The 16,649-nt window shown below is 45.2% G+C and overlaps 1 protein-coding gene across 3 annotated transcripts; it reads left to right on the top strand.

Annotated features, from left to right (window-relative positions):
* The first annotated feature begins 394 nt into the window (after nt 1-394).
* LOC136104655 (regucalcin) lies at nt 395-13,314 on the top strand. Of its 3 annotated transcripts, none has more exons than XM_065843783.2 (7): nt 395-531; nt 1,593-1,757; nt 4,693-4,875; nt 6,342-6,557; nt 8,050-8,181; nt 11,942-12,096; nt 12,788-13,314. In XM_065843783.2, the coding sequence occupies exons 2-7, from the start codon at nt 1,595-1,597 to the stop codon at nt 12,836-12,838; spliced, it is 900 nt and encodes a 299-aa protein (XP_065699855.1). In that variant the 5' UTR covers nt 395-531; nt 1,593-1,594; the 3' UTR covers nt 12,839-13,314. The 3 variants fall into 3 exon arrangements, with proteins under 3 accessions (XP_065699855.1, XP_065699864.1, XP_065699873.1); XM_065843792.2 differs by lacking the exon at nt 395-531 and adding an exon at nt 855-1,038; XM_065843801.2 differs by lacking the exon at nt 395-531 and adding an exon at nt 855-1,055.
* The last annotated feature ends 3,335 nt before the right edge of the window (nt 13,315-16,649 follow it).

Genomic DNA, 16,649 nt, shown 5'->3' with positions numbered 1-16,649 from the left:
AATGGAGTAAAGGGGGACACAGCATATGGAAGGCCCTATGTTTCTGGATGCCTAGGGAAGTGTTGCCGGAGCCACGGAGGAAGATCCCTGGTGCTGGCAGTCAGGGTGAAGGTCCAGTGGACGCTTAAACTGCAGCAAGGAGAAGATGTGCAGAAAACCAGCCTTTTGGAAGCCAGCTTTTCTGGGGAGCAGAGAAACTTGGCCACCGGGGACAGAAGTCTCTTCTCCCTCATCTTCCTTCCTGCACATCTTGGTTGGGGGAGGCGAGCCGCCCCTGCTCAAGTGACCGCCGGTGTCCCTTTACTTGCGCTGCCCCATGGACCGGGGGCCCGGCCTTGGCCGGCGGGCGAGATGGCCGCTCGTCACCACCCCGCGGGGCAGGCGGGGCCCGGGCGGGGGACCCGCCCCTGGCAAGGGCACCGGAGGCCCGGTCGCCGCACGCCCGAGCGCGGCGGCCTCCTCTCTCCCTTCCCCGCTATAAGAGCGGCAGTGGCGGGAGGCCGGCACCTGTGGCTGGGGTGCTGGGAACAGGTAGGGCAGGCGTGGCGTTTGCGTGTCTTTTGTCATTATTGCTCCTTTCTCATATAAATAGATATACATCTATAAATATATAAATGTATATATGTGTGTGTTTAAGTTATGCCGCCCCCCGCACGGCAGCGACGCCGCCGCGGGAGGTGCGGCGGAGCAGCCGGGCGTGCGGGGGCGGGCCCGCCGGCGGACCGGCCTTTCCCAAGCGGGCCCCGGCCCGGCGCCTGCCGTTCTATTATTTTCTTTTCTTTTCTTACTTCCCAATCATCACCCACTTTCCCCCACCTTTTTTTTTTTTGCTTTTATTTTTTTTCCTTTCTACGAATTTGCCGTGCGGGCTGACGGCAGGCCGAGCTGCGCACCCACCCGCCGGGCCGGTCCGCGGTCTCCGCAGGCTTCGGCGGGGAAAGGGGGATGGGCACACTCCGGTTGTTGGACCTGATTGAGTCCTTAAGAAGCACGAAGCGGGTGATCGGTGCAAGCAGCTGAAATAAGCCCCGCTGCTCAGTGAGTGCTCTGTACAGGTAAAACCCTTCTAGACTGAGGCTGAGAGAGTTGGCGTTGTTCAGGCTGGAGAAAAGAAGGCGCCAGGAAGACCTTATTGCGGTGTTTCAGTACTAAAAAGGAGCTTGTAAGAAAGAGGGGGATAGATGTTTTAGCAGGGCCTGTTGCAATAGGGCAAGGGGTGGTGGTTTTAAACTAAAAGAGGGGAGATTCAGGCGAGACATGAGGAAGAAATGTTTTACAGTGAGGGTGGTGAAACACTGGCCCAGGTTTCCCAGAGGGGTGGTAGATGCCCCGTCCCTGGAGACATTCCAGGCCAGGCTGGACGGGGCTCTGAGCAACCTGATCTAGTTGAAGATGTCCCTGCTCATTGCAGGAGGTTGGACTAGATGAGCTTTGAAGGTCCCTTCCAACCCAAACTATTCTGTAATTGAAAATTGGCTTTGAATTGGCTGCAGATAAAAACACTGATTTTTCAGCATTCACAGCTGGGGAGCTGATTTTATAGGCACTTGCTCTTGACAGACATTTGTAAAACAGAATTATTTTCCCCACAGGCATGTCATCCATTAAGATCGAGTGTGTTGCCAGTGAGGGCTACAGGATTGGGGAGTCGCCGGTCTGGGACGAGAAGGAGCGTGCGCTCCTCTGCGTGGACATCACGGGGAGAAAGGTGTGCCGCTGGAGCTCGCTCACCCAGCAGGTGCAGGCCATCTCTGTGGGTAAGGAATGGCTTGAAAAACGCTTTACTCAAGGCAAGAGTTATGTGTTCCGACTTGGTGCTGTCTCGCTGCCAAACACGAGCAGGACTCCTGTAGGTGGTGCAGCTGCATCCCTCAACAGCTGCACCGTGCCGTGCTCATCTTCTGGAGACCTTTCCCTAAAATCTGACTTCCCTAGGCCAAGGAGGACACTAGGACTTGTACACAGACACTAGGTACTAGCCAAACTTAGCTCTGAGGACTTGCCTTAAGATTTTCTGCTGTTGGGTTAAGTTTGAGCTACTTCTGTTTCTTGTAAGTTGTTTACAACCTACTCTCTTTTGCCCCCTCTTTGTCCCAGAAGTAGAGTTCTGCCATTGATATCTGTGGGAATTTTGTTACTGATTTGAATGAGCAGTGCCCATAATACTTGAGGTAACAGTGTCACCAGTTAGAGCCTCAATAGTTTAAGTATTCCAGAATTCCAGTACTCTCATAAAGAAAGAGTTGCAGATTTACTTCTGGATGTGATAACATAAATATTTGTCTGTCTGAAGACAGCTCCTAAAATGGTTTAATTAATTAGATTTATTACTTTCTCATGTTCAGTAATGGTGAAAATTGCTTGCTTTTGCCTACCCATAAGCTTTTAATGTTATTCACAATAAATTGTTCTGGGCTTGTCTGCCTTTCAAATTACTGTAGTTACCACTTTTAAGATGAGAGAAGGCCTGATACAAATTTTGGAAACATTGCTTCCCAAACTTATTTCCTCTTATCTTAGCTGAGGGAGTGTGCGTCTCCCTGCCACCCCCCCCTCCACCAACTCAGACCTGGTCTCAAAGGTGTAATCTTTTACATGTGGCCTCTCTGGAGATGTAGAAGGAATAGTAGCTGAAGCAGCTATTCTTCCCCCTGCCTTCTTATTGTTTCCTCTGTTTAGTAATATAATTAATAGCTGTGCCTTTGGGAATACCACGATGAAGAGACCAAAAAAAAAAACCCCGAACACCCAAAGGCTGCCATGTGGTTTAAATAGCAGGTTGATGTCCAAAGTGGAAACCGAGGGAAATTACTCATTGCTGAAGCTTATAGAGAGTTACAACAACCCCACACTTTGCAACAGCTTCAGTTGCCCTTTTCAACTCCACAGGGAAAACACCACTACACACACAACTGTGCCAAGGGGGAGACCTTATGGTCAGTTTTCTGCTCAGCATAAAATGGTGTTGCAAAATAAATCAATTCCTGTGGATGCTGCTTAACAAAGCCCTCCAGGGCAGCTGCGAACTGAGTCATGTGCAGGGGCCGGTGCTCTCACTTGTGCTGTATTTGTGCAGTGAACAGTGGGGTGGCTGCATCTGTCCCCCCAACCTGATACACCCCTTCCCATGGGGTGCTTTGTCAGGAGGGTGTGGGGCTGTTCTTGTGCCTGTAGGGACACTCCAGGCGACAATACCTCCGGGGACAGGCAGGCAGGGGTACGCAGGCTGCTGTGCTTGGGGGCTGCTCCCCCCAGGATGGGAGGGCTCCCATGGGCCATGGCCCCACGTGTTTTGCTGGGAGTGCAAATGGAGAGTTGGGCTCCCACTCTTTGCCAGCAAAGCCACTGCTGCTTGTGCAGGCAGGAAAGCACTTCTATTGACGTGGTTACTAGCAATTTGCGGCAAAATGGCTTATTTTGGTGAGTGCCACATATGCCTGAGGGGACTGTGCCGACCTCTCTGTGCTGGCAGGAGATGTGGCATCTGCTTGCCCAGTGTAGGTGAGCCCAGGCCACCAGCAGCCTCAGCAGCGCGGTCAGATGTCTCTAGGTGAAGGAGTTGCTGGGGTTGAGCTTGAAATCAGGTGTGCAACTCCAGAGTTGGGGGCAAATAGCATTTGAATTTCTACTGTGGTGGTACCACTGCTGGGGCTGCAATGGAAGCAGGAGTAGGAGCCAGATGCAAGCAGCTAGGAAGGAGCAGCTCCTCTAAGCAACAGTAGTGGCTGGTGGCAATTATAATTGTGACATTATTGCCTAATTATACCTCTGCAAATCTATAAATACAATAAATTTTTTATTTTTAAATTAGAAAGTTGGCAATTTGTCTCATGCATATTCCTAAGTCTTGTCTGTTAAATATTATCCTGGATTTTATTGCCCTGTTTAAAGGTCCTTTTCCTTATATTTTGCCTGGCTTTTACAGAAGCGTTATTTTCATGGTCTTTTTTTTTTCTCCTGCTAATTCTTTTTAAATAACCTACAACTGAGGTTTTAGAGTATAATAGCACAAATGAGTGCTAGAGTAACCATGGGGCGTTTGCAAATTTTCTGTTTTGCTTTAACTCTTGGAAAGCTCTACCACTCCTTGGTGTGTTTTTGTTGCTACTGGAGACGTGTGTGACCAGCATGGCAGTGGGTGGTGCAGAGGGGTGTCTCTCCTGCCCAGTGTCACCTCTACCAACGCAGAGTCACTCCCCAGCACCGTGAGTTATGGCTGATGCGCCATGCAGGGCTGATTTAGCCAAGAGCTAGACTGAACAAACAAGATTGCTCCTGAGTTCTTGTAGCAGTTTTTCCACTGGGAGAAGCAATGTGGTAACCTGTTGTAAAAAGTATACGTGCCTGGATCTGTCCCCCTTTTTATGCTTTTTAAAGCCCCTAGCAGAACCAGGTGCTGGGAATGATTATCAGTCCTGGGAGTGGTGGTAATACTCAAGTTCCCTGAGTTTATATGTTCCAGAGTGGTGATTCTCTTTGTAGCCGCTTTCTGTATGCATTAAGCACGCATTCTTCTTGTGAAAGGATCTGTTTCTGTGTATTTAAATATCAGTTTTGTTGGTAGAAAAGTAGGTTGTTTCTCTTGTCTGTGGTCTCACTGAGTTCGATGTGACTGCTTGCGTGTCTAAAGTGGGCAGAAAATAAATGTCTCTCCACAGCACACGCATCTTTTCCATTTTACCCTGTTTCTAGATGCTCCCGTGAGCTCTGTGGCTTTCCGGAAATCTGGAGATTACGTCATCACGCTGGGAACCAGGTTTGCTGCTTTGAAATGGAAAGAGCAGCAGGTAACCACGATTACTCAGATCGACAAGGATAAACCAAACAACCGATTCAACGATGGGAAAGTGGATCCTGCAGGGAGATACTTTGCAGGTATGTACTGCAAGTGGTTCCTTCCTTCTGCTGTTCCCTTAGGTTTTGGTGACAACATGCAACTGCAGTGAGTGGTTGTTCATAGTTAAATGGTAGGGGTTGTTGTCTTCAAGCAGAGTTTAATCCCATTTACAAATCAGTTTCTATCACCCGGCCACCATCTAATCAGGACAATTTCTGTTGAAAGAGGCCGACTATTCAGAGCCTGCCTAGCTTGAGACACTGGTCTTACATCCTCCCTGTTCGCACGCGTGTTTTGAATACTGGCAGAGTGCCAATAGAAAATACTTTTTGCAGTGAGAAATTTATGATACCGGAAGGTTTGTTCTTCATAAATCAGAATTTGTAGATGTTGTTTCTAAAAACTATGTGACTGTTCAACCTGGAGAAGGGAAGGCTCAGGGAGATCTTACCCGTGTGTCTAAGTACCTGATGTCAGGGGAAAGCAAGCAAAGAAGGGGGAACCTGGCTCTGCTCAGTGGTGCCCAGTGACAGGACCAGAGGCAATTCTTTTTAAACGTAATAAAACTCTTTTACTGAGCGTGATCAAACAGCGGAACAAGTTGTCCAGAGAGGCTGTGGTGTCTTCATCTGTGAAGATATTCCAGACACAGCACTGCCCTGAGCAGCCTGTTGTGGCTAAGCATGCTGTAAGCAGGAGGTGGGTCTGGATGGTCTCCAGAGGTGTCCTCCGGCCTCGGCCATCCTGTCCTCCTGGTTTTTAAAATACATTTCTGTGAATCTGCCCTGTTAGTTGGGTCACTAAGCTTACCTTAACTTGCTTTTCCTCAGCTTGCCAGGAGCCAGCCTCAGCTGCCAACTTCGAGCCACAACAATGAGATTTGTTTTTGAAGAGGCTTTAGTAAGACTCATTCTGAGGGAGGAGGAAATTTTTTTCCAGTCTGTTATACAAGATGTTAAGATTAGTGGGAAGTTAAATGCTGACCACACCTTTCTTAATATTTGAATGGGTGAATGAAACACTTTGCAGAAATGATGCTGCACACCATTTCTGCCACACTTCAACAAAAAAACAAAGGCTGTGTTTTGTAGTCTTCTGCTGAAAGCAAACACTTTTGAAACCTACCTTTCCCTTTTGCTTCTAACTCATTTTCTTCCCCAAATTTCTGAAGCCCCCCACACTGCTCCCTTCTACATTGGCAGTGCGGTCATCAGAGAAGAAACTTCTCACATTGAGAGTGCCAGAACACTGGAACAGGCTGCCCAGGGAGGTTGTGGAGTTTCCTTCTCTGGAGACGTTCAAAACCTGCCTGGACACCTTCCTGTGTAACCTCATCTGGGTGTTCCTGCTCCGGCAGGGGGATTGGACTAGACGGTCTTTCGAGGTCCCTTCCGATCCCTAACATTCTGTGATTCTGTGATCAGCACAATGCAAGGCTGCCACCAAACCCAGGGAAGAACCCGTTCACTCATGAACCTGCTTTCTCCTCTTTGTCTCTGCACAGGTACAATGGCCGAGGAGATCCGACCTGCCGTGCTGGAGAGACACCAGGGCTCTCTGTACACACTTTTCTCTGACCATTCAGTGGTGAAGCACTTCGATCAGGTGGACATTTCCAATGGGCTGGACTGGTCGCTGGATCACAAAACCTTCTTTTATATTGACAGCTTGTCCTACTCAGTGGATGCCTTTGATTATGATCTTCAAACTGGAAAAATTGGTATGCATTTGTTGCATCCTAAAATAGTGGGTTTTGCCTAAAGACTGTGATGTTTGTTTCCATTCTGTTTTATCATGCGGAAATGACCAGAGCTTTGGGAACACTTCCTCAGAAACCTCTGTAGAACAGAACAACAGAAGACACATTAACGTTCATCTGTACCTGCGTAGGCTCTTGGCTCAGACTAGTCAGAGGCTTTTGGTACTATTATAAAATATTTAAATTGCATGGGGGAGTTTGAGTAGTAATCTAGACTACTGTTTCTGAACACAATGCATATCTATCTTTCTGTGTAAAAAGGGCAAGTATTTCTTGCATGGCTGTATTTCTGTGGCTGTGTGTTTCTTATTCCTGACAGCAGAGGAAAATTGCAGAAAAGCTTGTAGTCTTGTGCAAAACCTCTGCTAGCTTCTCCAGATTTTTTTTTTCCACCCTATTTTGTTTTTTAAAATATAAGATCTTAGATGAAGATTCTGCAGAGAGAGCTAAGCAGCAACTGGAAAGCAGTAACTCAAAACTTCTTCCTTCATTTATTTAAAAAAAACAACCCCTTAAGGGCTTCTACAAGCTTGGGCAAAAGAAAAATTCCAGTGACTTGGACTAATAATTTGCTTTTGAGTACACAGACTGCAGTATTTTGCTTTAAAAGAGCGCAGTCAATTTAATATTTACTTTTAAAATTGTGAATTTAAAGTCATTTTAGGGTAAGCATCTTGTTCTGATGTCTCTCTGCTGTGGCTTACAATTGATTTTTTCTTTAGGAAACAGGGTGGTTCTCCTTTCTCACTCACACTCACTCCTTTTCTTTCTGTGGGCAATCTGACAATCCCCGCTAACACAAAGGAAACTCATTAAAAATATTGCTACATATGAGAAACATTGAAGTTGTCAGAGTATAAACTAAACAACGTTAGACAGTTAGCTTTAGTTTAATAACAGTGGATAAAAGTTCAGCTAGAGTTGTTTGTTTTTAGGTTGACAGTATGCCTTTGAAGTTGGTGCTTTTCCCAACTGTGTGTTTAGATAAACTCTCAGTTTATATATCTGAAGGTCAGTTTTCTGTTGGTACAGTGATTATTGGCATGTTCCAACCATCCGTTTGAAAAGTCTCCAGTTCTCTGACTGGAAGCAACCCATACTTCAAATGATCCAAACTGCTTTTAGAACAAGTAATTCTTTTTCTGTATATATGTATAACATTAATTTATTCAGTTAATTTATTGCTGTAAGTAGGGGGTGCACTAGAAAAGGACACCAGAAAAAAAGGATTGTACTTTGAATGGATAGAAACAGACCCGCAGGCTTTCACACTGAGAAGCAACTGTCTCAAGAAACAGGGTAGCAGACACAATCTGTTTCTTTCCCAAGAAAAAAATCAGGACTTCAGCACAGCTTTTGAAAACAATAGTACAAATGACTCTACTGGGCTGTGACTGATAAAAATTTTAACAACTGTCTCACTTGGTTTTGTTGTGGTTTTTCTACCCTGCAGGCAACCGTAGGAGTATATACAAACTGGAAAAAGAGGAAAGCATTCCTGATGGAATGTGCATTGATACAGAAGGCAAACTTTGGGTAGCTTGTTATGATGGTGGGAGAGTGATTCGTCTTGACCCTGAGACAGGTAAGTTATTGTAAAGGACTTCTTTTTGCTTTGTTTTTAAAGAAACAAAAGCAAAAATGAGAGCTGTTGTGTTTTGGGTTTTTTTTCCCTTCACAGAAATGGTTCATCTGCTCTTCTTAAACATATTTGTTTGTTTGTTTATTTTTTTAAACAATTATATGTCCCTGCTCTCAAAGTTAGGTTTGTAAATAAGTGTCCTTTGTTCCCAGCCTCTACTGTGTTAGAAAAGGTAAAGCTGCTGAGATTACCATTATACTTGTGAATTGTTTGAGGTAGCATCCTCTTGCATCCTCCAAACTTAAGATCCATGTTCACCTTATTGATAAATGATGTGGAAGAAAATAAGCCATGAAATAGCAAAGATGACTTAAGACATTTTTTGTCTTGTTTCTTCAGCATAGTGTATTATGTTGGACAGCCTACTGAGGTTAATATAAACCTCACATGACACTGCAACATTTTCTTAATTGTTGAAAATCATTTACATGATCAGTTTTTGCAATTGAATTAATTAAATATATGTCATTAATTCCACAGCATTGTATCATTCCCACAGCAATGTCTTGGGTGTGCCCATTGTCTGGGCCTGTTCATTGCTACTCTAATTTGGACTTTGGTGGTCTGCCAGGCATGATTTAGCCTGGGTTAAAAACACATGTGTAGCACCTCAGGGAGACTGTCTGCAAGGGGCTAATGGGTGAGAACGGGAGCATGATTTTGACAGGTCTCAGACGTCACAGGTTTGCATAATGCTGTTTATGAACAACTGCACCGAGTTGCACCTGGGGTCTCTTGAACCCAGGTCCAGACTTAGCAGAAGTCCTGGGTTTTTGTGGGGCTGCAGATTGGGGGATGGCAGCGTCTCTTGAGGTGTGCCTCCTCTGCAGTGCACAGGGGACCCTGGCACACACGTGCACCAGGTGGGTCAGGCTGCAGCCTCTCTTCTGACTCTGCTGGAACCTCTGGCTTGAGGCTCAGACTGTGGTTTCCCCCTCACCTTTTGATTTCTACCCATCCAAGGTCTTGCGAACCTGTGGGGCTTCCTCCTGTCCTGCAGAGTCTGCACCCCAACCCCAGGAGGAGGAAGATCCAGCTGGGAGAGATCCAGCTGGGACCTGTTTCTGGTCCCACATCCTCCCCACTTTGGTGGGCAGAACGCTCCTTGGCGATCTCTGCCAGCCCTCTGAATACCATCCTGGACCAGTGGACTCTAACATTTTTCCTCTCTGGTTCAGTTTCTACCTTTTCCCCCCTGTGTGCTTCACCTTCTTCCTTTTTTTCACTTGTTTTCCCTTTCCTCCTCCCTTTTGGAGGTATTTTCTTAAGGGAAAGCTAATGGGAGTAGATGCATAGAGATCCCTAGATGCACAGGGAGACTGTAAGAACAAGGACAGCAGAGCACGTACTTATCCATGGTGCATTCCCAGCTTTCAACCACACTCAGCTCGGGATCTTTCAGAACTGGATGTGAGTTCAATGGGTTGGTAACTGCTGCGGGATTTTCACATTTTCTGTGAACTTGTTCTGTCTCCCCTTGCTTGGGTAAAACTCCCAGCACCCACAGCGAGCAGCAGCAGGAAGTTTCATGGGTTAAGTGTCCATGTCAAAAAGAGCCACCTTCTTTGTGAATATCCCATGCTTATCTGACCTCTTTGCGCTATCATTTTAAACTGATATCTAAAATCTGAGAATTGCAGAATTCTGGGTGAATTGTAACTATTTAGGGAGATAACCCAGATAGGTTTGAGGGAAGCTCCATGAAAACCTCTCTTTAGTGTATAATATAATCTCTGACAATCTAAATGCTGTTCTACTGATTTTATTTTTTTTTTTTTTTACTTAGATTTTGATTTTGCTTTGGCCACTGTGTGTCAAAGTGTGTACCAAATGAGCTTATTATACAGCATCAGGAATCTGGAGTGCTGAAACTTCCCTGGCTACTGCATACAAGAGGCTCTTTCACCACTGCTCACTTAATGTTTTATTATATTTATTTTGGGATTAAAAGACAGTTTTAAAGTATCCAGCCCTCGTGTCAGGGTTTTTGATGAAAAAAAGGCAATTCACTCTCAGTCCTGTATTCTGGATGTACCAGTTACATCCATAATAGCAAGTAAAATGAATCAGCAAATGTCTTTTACCTTGCACCATATAGCATATCATAGCTTATTTTGCATAGCCAGACTGTCTTCCCACATCAAAACAGAGCCCAAACTGTCTCTGGGAAGCAGCATACCCAAGTAGGTGGGCGAAAATAGTACTAGAACTGCACCAATGGCTTTATTACGTGGCTCTGCTTTTGCCTGTGCTTCTGACCTGCTTAGTGTTGTGGTACAGGTGGAGCCATTTGGTCTGTGCCTTTGTCATAGAATCAGGGAATATTTTGGGTTGGAAGGGACCTTCAAAGGTCATCCAGCCCAAGCCCCTGAACTGAGCAGGGACATCTTCGACTAGATCAGGTTGCTCAGAGCCCCATCCAGCCTGGCCTGGAATGTCTCAAGGGATGGGGCATCCACCACCTCTCTGGGAAACCTGGGCCAGTGTTTCACCACCCTCCTTGTAAAAAATTTCTTCTTCATGTCAGTTCATTGCAGTGCTGCAGGTGACCAAGGCACAGCTTGATGGGTGAAGGAAAAGTTTTTAGAGCACATTAAAAAAAAGGCAGGTGCTTGCTTTGATAGGCATCCTCTGGGAAATGGTGTCCCATTCGGAAGTTGACCAAAAACTTCTCATATATATGAATTGGGCCAAACTTTCCACTTCTTCTTTTTCCTTGTAGGGTTCCCAGCATCCAAGTTACTCTCCTGCTATTTCAACACATCGCTAAACAGTTAGTTACAGTAAGGGGACCAAGCCCTTTACACGTGCAAATGAAGAGCCAGGAAAATTACATATTTTGTAAGGAGATTAATTGGCGTTAGCATATTTCTAGAAAGAGAAATTAAGTTGTAGGTAAATAAAATAGGCAGGATGGGTGTAAGCAGTTATTGCCCAGAATTAGGAGGAATTTTAGAAAAATCTGCTGTAACGTTTCTTGACAGCCTCCTGGTTAAGGCTGGAGGCAATCTGTTTACTACTGTCATTAGGACTATAGCTGTTTGTTGTTGTAATAAATGCATAATATTGTTTATGGTAGCGCTAGTTTATTGCAAAAACTTCAGATGTGTCCCATGATCCCTATTTTATGCCAGCTTGATTTGAAAGGCTGTTGATGTTTCAGGAAAAACTTCTAGGAAAGAGTCTTCCTTAACTGCAGGCAATAGAGGTGCAGCACGAGGTACGTCTTGGTAGAGCTGCACGACGACGTCTGCTTGCTCCTGGCATCCTTTGTAGTTAAAAATAGGAGAGTCAGCAGGTCTAGAATGTGGTTCATGTGACCTCTTTTAGGGGAGGAGTTGCACCCCATTTCCATTGAGTGCATGGGCAGCCTCGGTGGTGAGCTGCGGTGCAGATGTCAGTGCTGTGGATGCTGGCAGTTAATTAGAAGACCGGCACGGATTAGGAGTAGGTGGGATTTGTTTGTGATAACTGAGATTGAGACTTGTCAAATGAAACATTGTCAACAACGTGGTTTACAGGCATCTGCTTTTTCCCTGTTGCAGTGCTCATCAGTGTACTGAAACTCAGCATAGGACCTGCCACTGCCCTGACACCTGCTTTTGTGGAACACCTGGCTCCATGCCAGTTATTTGCAATAATTTGTTTAAATTTCTTGTTGTAAGTAGGCGAACAGGAAATGGTATGCATTTTTTTTCTTCAGGAAAAAGACTCCAGACTGTGAAACTTCCTGTTGACAAAACAACCTCCTGCTGTTTCGGAGGACAGGATTATTCAGAAATGTATGTGACTTCTGCCAGGGATGGGATGGATAAAGAGTGGCTTGCACGGCAGCCGCAGGCTGGTGGGATATTCAAGGTGAATGATTTTTTCTTTCATTTTAGAGGGGCATTTTTTTCCCTCCTTCATTTAGACAGCAAAACAGTTGGAATGGTAGGAAGCAAGAATCAAGCTATTGTTTGTATTTCTGGTACCTGTTGCAGGATGAGAAAGTTAAATGTATTTAGAGATTTGAAGATACTTTTAGGCTTAAAATTTGTAACAATGCTGATACTGCAAATTTTCTATGCCATCAGCTCTTTCTACTGCTCCCCCTCCCAACTCAGTTCAAGTTTTCTATTTATTATGGAAAGAAGGTGTAAATACTTCTGTGTCTTAATGGCAGATAAAAACATCTGCTTTTATTTACTTGCTGGTTAGTTATAACTAAATTATCTCTTTAAAAATTCATCACCTTGGGATTTTTTTAAAGCCCTGCTCTTCGCTCTGTGTGCATACCGAAGGTGAACTGCAGAATTAAGGCTTAGTAGTATCTGAGAAGAGGCTTCTGGGGAATGGACTCTGGCCGGTGATGACCAGGCTCTGGAGAAAGAGCACAGGTTGAAGTTCCTGGCTGTGATGAGCTGCTGTGTGCAGAACAGAGCAGACTGTCACGTCCTTTTCTAAATTAAAGCATGTCTAGTTGTGAAAGAAAAGCAAGTGTCTGGTAGTGGTGAATTATTGCACTAATCTCTCTCTTTTTTTTTTTTTTTCCTTTCTGTTTCAATAGATAACGGGGCTAGGGGTGAAAGGAATACCGCCGTATCCATTTGCAGGTTAAATGTACACTCTTCAGAATGGATTATAGAGGACTGATATAAGCAAGACAAGTCAGAAGGTCTTCCTCTGGTGTTGAGCATCTTTTGCTTTGAAACCATGACACAATTATAATATCTCATCAGGAAAGGATGAAAAAACTGCTGAAATACATGGAATATTTTAAAGCTGATCACTTTTTCCCCTTAAACTCTAGTGCTTTAAATATCTGATGCTGCTTTTTCTGTTGTACTGAAAAGATTCTCACCCTAATAAACTACTGAATATTGTGACTTTCTTTTATGATTTAATCATGTTTTAATATATTTTCTTTTTATTGTTTATCCTGCCATCTCATTTGCTATATTGATTTATAGATTAAACTATTTGTAGTGTCTCTTTCAGGTATTTTCAAAGTTCCTCATTTATGGTCTTACTGCTGCTTTAACTGGAACTTCGTTTGTCCCACAATGTTCTCAACAACTAAAACATTAATACCTACTACTGTGTGTCTGCAGTTTCATTTTTACGTGACATTTTTAAGACCTCAGCTGTGATTGTGCTTAAATTGATCATCTGGAGCCGATCTTCATCTCCACCCATCATATGTCATTATGTTGCTCATTTTGTTAAATATAACCCCAAATTTTGGGAGCAAGAACCACACCTTTGTCCATCCTCTGAAGATCTCAGCCTGTTCTGGGGAGATCCATGATGACAGGAATGCATCAGGCGTTCTTGGCTATTGGTGTTTAAAAGAAAACACCACCTGCACGTACTTCCTGCTGAACCAAACTCCCCCAGAGAGGCAAGAGGGCCCAAACGGCCACTGCTGCTATGAAAGTGCAGGAAAGGGAAGTTTCATTGTAATTTCTTCACGGTACCTGTTGTCAATGGCAAGTTATTCACTGGGTTGCTTTTTTGCTGGTAACTTCAGGTGTGTATGTGCTGAAAAAGCTGCGATGTAGCTCAGTTGTTTTTTTAAACTGCAGATTTTGCTCTCGGCATGTTACACATTCCCATGCCTGTGCGCCTCCCATGCCGGGTGAGACAGCTACCTGTACCCGTTCTGCTGTGGGGGTGACCCACTGACGGCCAAGAGAGCCCCAGGCTGTGCATTTTCTCTGCAGGCAGCTCCAAGAATCGGTACATAGTGGTTGGAGTCAGTTTCTCTCTGCTGGGTCTGCTTGTGGCTGCTCTGCCCTCAGAGTGGGCAGTGGGTGAGTCAGTAGCTGCCTGGCCCACACTGAGGCCTTGGTGCTGCTTTGAACCAAGGGGTGTGCAAGTCACTGTTCTGCTTCTTTGAGGTTGTCGCGGGTTTTGATTGCGGGGTGACAATCAAACCCTGGCAGATGTATTGTTAACCTCCTCTGCCCCCCCACCTCCCCCCTTGACCCCCCACCCCCTTTCCCACTCAGGACAGGCGATCGGGAGGGAAAGAAGGACAGAGAGAAGGGAGTTGGAAAAATTAAAAATCTTTTACTAATGCTACTAATAAGAATAGAGAAAATAATACAAAATATACAAAACCAATCTTGAAAGTCTTGACAACTGCAGAGCCGGCACTCGAAGTCCTGGATTGGACTCTGCAGCCAACTGGAGCTCAGTTTGCAGGGATGATCAGCAAGATCCTCTCCTAATGTCGGCCCTAAGCAAAAGGGATGAAAAGGGACGAGATCTTCATGATCTCCTACTTTTACATGAAGTATTCACGTGAATGGGATGTTATACACTGTTGGTCAGTTTCTTGGTCACCTGTTTCTCATTGCCCCTCTCACAAGATGTCCATCCCTGCTTATCAATAACTTCGCGTTCCATTGCTAGGTTTACCAAAACATGTATCTGGTTCTGCAGGAAAATGCAGCTAATATGAAGTCTTTAGCTGACAGGCAAATTCACTAAAAGAGAAACTTGTTTGTTAACAAAACCAGGACAGAGGTATGTGGAGATGTCTCGGCCACTGGCAAAATGTGAGGTTTAAGCAGCCGTGCTTCAGGACAGAAGATGTGTGAGGTGGTGAAGGAAGCTGGGGCTTTACTCTTTTGAGCATCCACCATCCTTAATTTGCTTTTTGTGCTGCTAAATAATCTCAGTGCATGCTAGAGGGAAAGTTTATGTGTTGAGGGAGATGGTGAATGTTGCAAAATTAGGTCTCTGGTCTTAGTGAAGTCATGAACCATGTGGTAGGGCTGCTGTGGTTGGTGGTTAATGGATAGTCAGAGATGCAGCAGAAAATGAACAGGCATAAACACAAATAAGCTCCCTCTACCATTGCTATCAAGTTGCAGTGGTTTCTGCGTTGTGAGGTTTTGTACCCGTGGTCACCCTCACCCCACCGCGATGGCAATAGGGTGACTGCCAGCACGATAATGGCACCTGCCGGTCCTTTTTGTTGTTGCTGTGCTAGAAAGGTAACAGCAATGGCTCATATGGGCATGGAAGATCTGGTCACAGATTAGTTTGTCACTGCTGGCCAAGAGGCACCTGGGAGATGCAGGGAGGATCCCCTCATCCTCCATACCATGTGTGGGTGGCCCTGGGCAGACATCTGGGCCATGCGTGTCTGTGTGTGGGGGAGAAGGAGCAGGTAAAATAAACTTCTGCAGAGACTTCACAAATAAATGCCACCTCCCCCTTGTGTAACATCGCTCACTGGCCTTGGTCATGCTGGTTTCACAAGCATCTCATGGAGCAGGAAGAGCCAACTCTGCCAGGAGAGTTGTGTATTTAAGGTTGCCCAAATGCCCTGGGAGTACACCTTGCCGCAGCCTCCAGCTGCAGAGGCTGTAGCGGCTTCCCGCACCCCAGCCCTGAGGAGCCCAAACAGGCACTGCTGGTGTGTTTTGACTTGAGTCTCACGATGGAGTGCTGCATCTGGCAAACTGGAGCTGAGCAGTTACCGGTTCCCTTGGTTAGGAAGGCTTCCTGACTTTTGTTTAATTCCTGGCTTATTAATGGTGCTCACTTCTTTGATCCAAGACTTGCCCTGATTTCAATGAGTGTTGAGCAAGAACCCAGTGACAGGAAAGGCTGTATCAGGAGGAGCAGCTGCTGTGCCCTGGAGGGTTTCTTCACCCTCGTGACCAAATCTATAGTCGTAGGTGAAGCGTATTTATTCCCAGCCAAGCTGGAGTAAACTCAAGTAATCCTTTGCCGGGAAAATAACTCTGCTGAAATAAAAGCAGTTGGCACCAACTGCTTGGGGAGCTCCCGTTTTTCTCATCTTAAGCACCCATTGGGATCAGGCCCTTCCTACAAAAGGGTGAAGCAGAGAGAAGATAAGCCTTGGCTTTGCTTTTGGACAACACTGTTGAGTGGGATATCGCTGGGGTGAGTACCTACACCTGTGCCTGTCTGGGTTTTTTAATAACTGTGTCTTCATTAACTCCAACCATGTCTGTTGTTGTCCCCAAGAGGGAGACAGGCGCAGAAGATGAGTCCGTCTAGGTGAAGAATGAGAGACTGGAACAATCAAATTACATGCAAAGTTGAATTTCTATAGCAATGAAAGCTGGGGTGGACCCTGCCGGGGAATGAGTGACACAAATGTAATTTGGAGAGTTGTGAAAAAAAAGAGAGGAGCGATGGATTTATTAAGTATTTGCAAAGCTACAATAACAAACTCTGAGCTATTGTCTGAGCACATGCCTGTAGGTAACATAAGACAAATACTATTATTTAAATACCACATTAATATATATGGTGCGCTAATGCCTTGATAACACTCTCCCAACTACACTATGTCAATAAAAGCGAGGGACTATAAAAAGAAGAAGTAAGACTTTAATCAGAGGAGACCAAAGCAATGGGAAAGGAGAGAAGCAGCCACCCCAGAA

Source organism: Patagioenas fasciata, chromosome 1 (assembly GCF_037038585.1).
Source record: "Patagioenas fasciata isolate bPatFas1 chromosome 1, bPatFas1.hap1, whole genome shotgun sequence".
Lineage (NCBI taxonomy): Eukaryota > Metazoa > Chordata > Aves > Columbiformes > Columbidae > Patagioenas > Patagioenas fasciata.
This window is presented reverse-complemented; position numbering and strand designations above follow the sequence as displayed.

Coding starts and splice junctions, on each gene's coding strand:
- LOC136104655 (XM_065843783.2), top strand. CDS start 1,595: ATGTCATCCATTAAGATCGAGTGTGTTGCCAGTGAGGGCTACAGGATT. Junction 8,182..11,941: donor TCGTCTTGACCCTGAGACAG/GTAAGTTATTGT, acceptor TTTTTTCTTCAG/GAAAAAGACTCCAGACTGTG. Junction 12,097..12,787: donor AGGCTGGTGGGATATTCAAG/GTGAATGATTTT, acceptor CTGTTTCAATAG/ATAACGGGGCTAGGGGTGAA.